This window comes from Nothoprocta perdicaria, unplaced genomic scaffold, assembly GCF_003342845.1.
Source record: "Nothoprocta perdicaria isolate Ctin4 unplaced genomic scaffold, notPer1 scaffold_571, whole genome shotgun sequence".
Taxonomy (NCBI): domain Eukaryota; kingdom Metazoa; phylum Chordata; class Aves; order Tinamiformes; family Tinamidae; genus Nothoprocta; species Nothoprocta perdicaria.
The window spans coordinates 9,216-11,646 of record NW_020455834.1 but is presented as its reverse complement, the minus strand read 5'-3'; the positions used below and the strand labels follow the sequence as shown (position 1 = coordinate 11,646).

Here is a 2,431-nt window from a genome sequence, read left to right as displayed (position 1 = left end):
GAAACCTCAGCGGGGCCCAGGGGATGTGGGGGGGCTCGGAGGGGATCCGGGGGCTCTGGGAACGTCGGGGGGATCCAGGTCGGAGGCGCTGCAGAGAATCCCAGGGATGCGGCAGCTCTGCCGGCGCGTCCTGCATTTCCCGGGGCACTTTGCCGCGGCCGCGCGGAGGGATCAGTTCCCTGCGGATCAGATGGGGGGGGGCTAGGGAGGGATCCCTCCGCCCCCAGTGATCCCAAATGTGTCCCCGGTGATCCCAAACGCCCCCGTCACGCGTGGCGCCCGCTCCCTCCCCCCCCGCACACGTGTGTGCCGCCGGCACGTCCGCGCTCCCGAAATAGCCCCGGCCGCCGCAGCGGGGAGCCGCAGCCGCCCCCCCGCCCCGTGCTGCGAGCCCAAGCGGGGGGCCGTGCGGGACGGGGACGCCCCCAATGGGTGCTCCCCTTGGGTGCCCGTGGCACTGCAGCCCGCACAGGGCAGCATCCTGCGGCATCCCCCGCAAAGCCCTCCTTCCCTCTGGAATGCTCCGAGCCGGGGGAGCAGCCGGAGCGGGGCCCCCCGCTGCAATGTCCCCCCCGGTGGAGGCTCTCCCGGTATCCCCCCACATCCCGGTGCTCCCCGCAGGAGGGGGAGCAGCTGCTGCGGGACAAGCCGGAGCTGGCGGGGCCGGTGCAGGAGCAGCTGGCCGAGCTGCGGCAGCGCTGGCAGGAGCTGGAGAGCAGCACGCGGGCGCGCGCCCGGCACCTCCTGGAGGCCACCAAGGCGGAGCGGCTGGCGCAGAGCTACGCCGAGCTCGACCAGCGCCTGCTGCGCCTCGAGGACCAGCTGCAGGCCGTGCGCGCCGGCCCCGACCTGGCCAGCGTGAGCCACCAGCTCAAGAAGCTGCAGGTATGCGGGGGGCGAGTCGGACGCCTGGGCCCCTCGGCTGCCGCTCGCGCCGGGGGCCGTGCGGTTCGGCTGCAATTGCACCCAGTTTGCCCTTGCTTGCACCCGCCGTTTGGCATTGCTCGCACCTGGTTTGGCATTGCTTGCACCCGGTTTGGCATTGCTTGCACCCGGTTTGCCATTGTTTGCACCCAGTTTGCCATTGTTTGCATCCGCCGTTTGGCATTGCTCGCACCCAGTTTGCCATTGCTCGCACCCAGTTTGCCATTGCTTGCACCCAGTTTGCCATCGTTTGCACCCGCCGTTTGCCATTGCTCGCACCCAGTTTGCCATTGCTCGCACCCAGTTATGCCATCGCGTTCTCCACGGTCTGCACCCGCCATTGGGCATTGCTTGCACCTAGTTTGGCATCATTTGCACCCAGTTTTGGCATTGCTCACACCCGGTTTGGCATTGCTTGCACCCAGGCTGCCATCGTTTGCACCCGCCGCTGGGCATTGCTTGCACCCAGTTCGCCCTTGCTTGCTCCCGACTTTGGCATCACTTGCACCCAGTTCGCCATTGCTTGCACTGCGGTTCAGCCTCGCTTGCATCCACAGCTTGGCATCACTTGCACCCGATTTGGCATCATTTGCACCCAATTGCCATTGCTTGCACCTCAGTCCAGCGTCGCTTGCACCCGCATTTCGGCGTTGCTTGCCCCCACGGTTTAGGCATTGCTCGCACCCGGTTTGGCATCATTTGCACCCAGTTTTGGCATTGCTTGCACCCGATTGAGCCTGGCGGCAGCTCGTGCTGCCTCATCCCGGAGCCTGCGCGGAGCCCCCCAGAGCCCCCATCCCCACAGCCGGGCAGAGCCCTGGGCGGCACCACCAGCCCCTCGGGGGTAACCAGGGCACCCGTGCGTCACGAGAGCGCTGGGTCTCAGCATCCCCCCTTGCTGCTTCATCCCCTTCCCTCCGTGTCCCGCCTCGCGCCGGGAACGCTGGCGCTCCGGCGAGGCTCCCGGCGTTCCCGGCGCCCTCTCCTCCGTGCAGAGCATGGAGTCGCAGGTGGAGGAGTGGTCCAAGGAGGCGGGCGAGCTGCAGGCGCAGGCGGCCGCGCTGCCCCACGAGGCGGCGGGCAGGGAGGCGCTGAGCGAGCGGCAGAGCGCCGTGGGCAGCCGCATCGTGCGCCTCATCGAGCCGCTCAAGGAGCGCCGGCGCGTGCTGCTCGCCTCCAAGGAGGTGCACCAAGTCAGCCACGACCTGGAGGACGAGCTGGTGAGCGGGGGCCCGGTCCATGCCATCCTGGGTCATCACGTGCCAGCCCAGCCCATGCCGCCCTATCCCGTGCTGTCTTGCCCAGCTGCAGCCCATCTTGTCACATCCCATCTGTTCCCATCCCATTCCATTCCCAGCCCATCCAAACCCATCTCATCCCATCCGATTCTCATCCATTCCCATCCTGTCCCATCCCACCTCATCCCATCCTGTCCCATCCTCTCCAGCCCTTCCACCCCATCCCATCCTGTCTCATCCCATCCTGTCCCATCCTCTCCAGCCCTTCC

General features: G+C 67.6%; 1 protein-coding gene across 1 annotated transcript in view; it reads left to right on the top strand.

The window, feature by feature from the left end:
* SPTBN4 (spectrin beta, non-erythrocytic 4) overlaps positions 1-2,431 on the top strand; it is a gene marked incomplete at its 3' end in the record, with an annotated part of 18,998 nt that overhangs the window by 7,941 nt on the left and 8,626 nt on the right. Inside the window, exons 18-19 of the mRNA XM_026048813.1 lie at positions 622-885; positions 1,920-2,144. Of these exons, the coding sequence (XP_025904598.1) occupies positions 622-885; positions 1,920-2,144 (489 nt within the window). The remainder of the gene's footprint in view (positions 1-621; positions 886-1,919; positions 2,145-2,431) is intronic.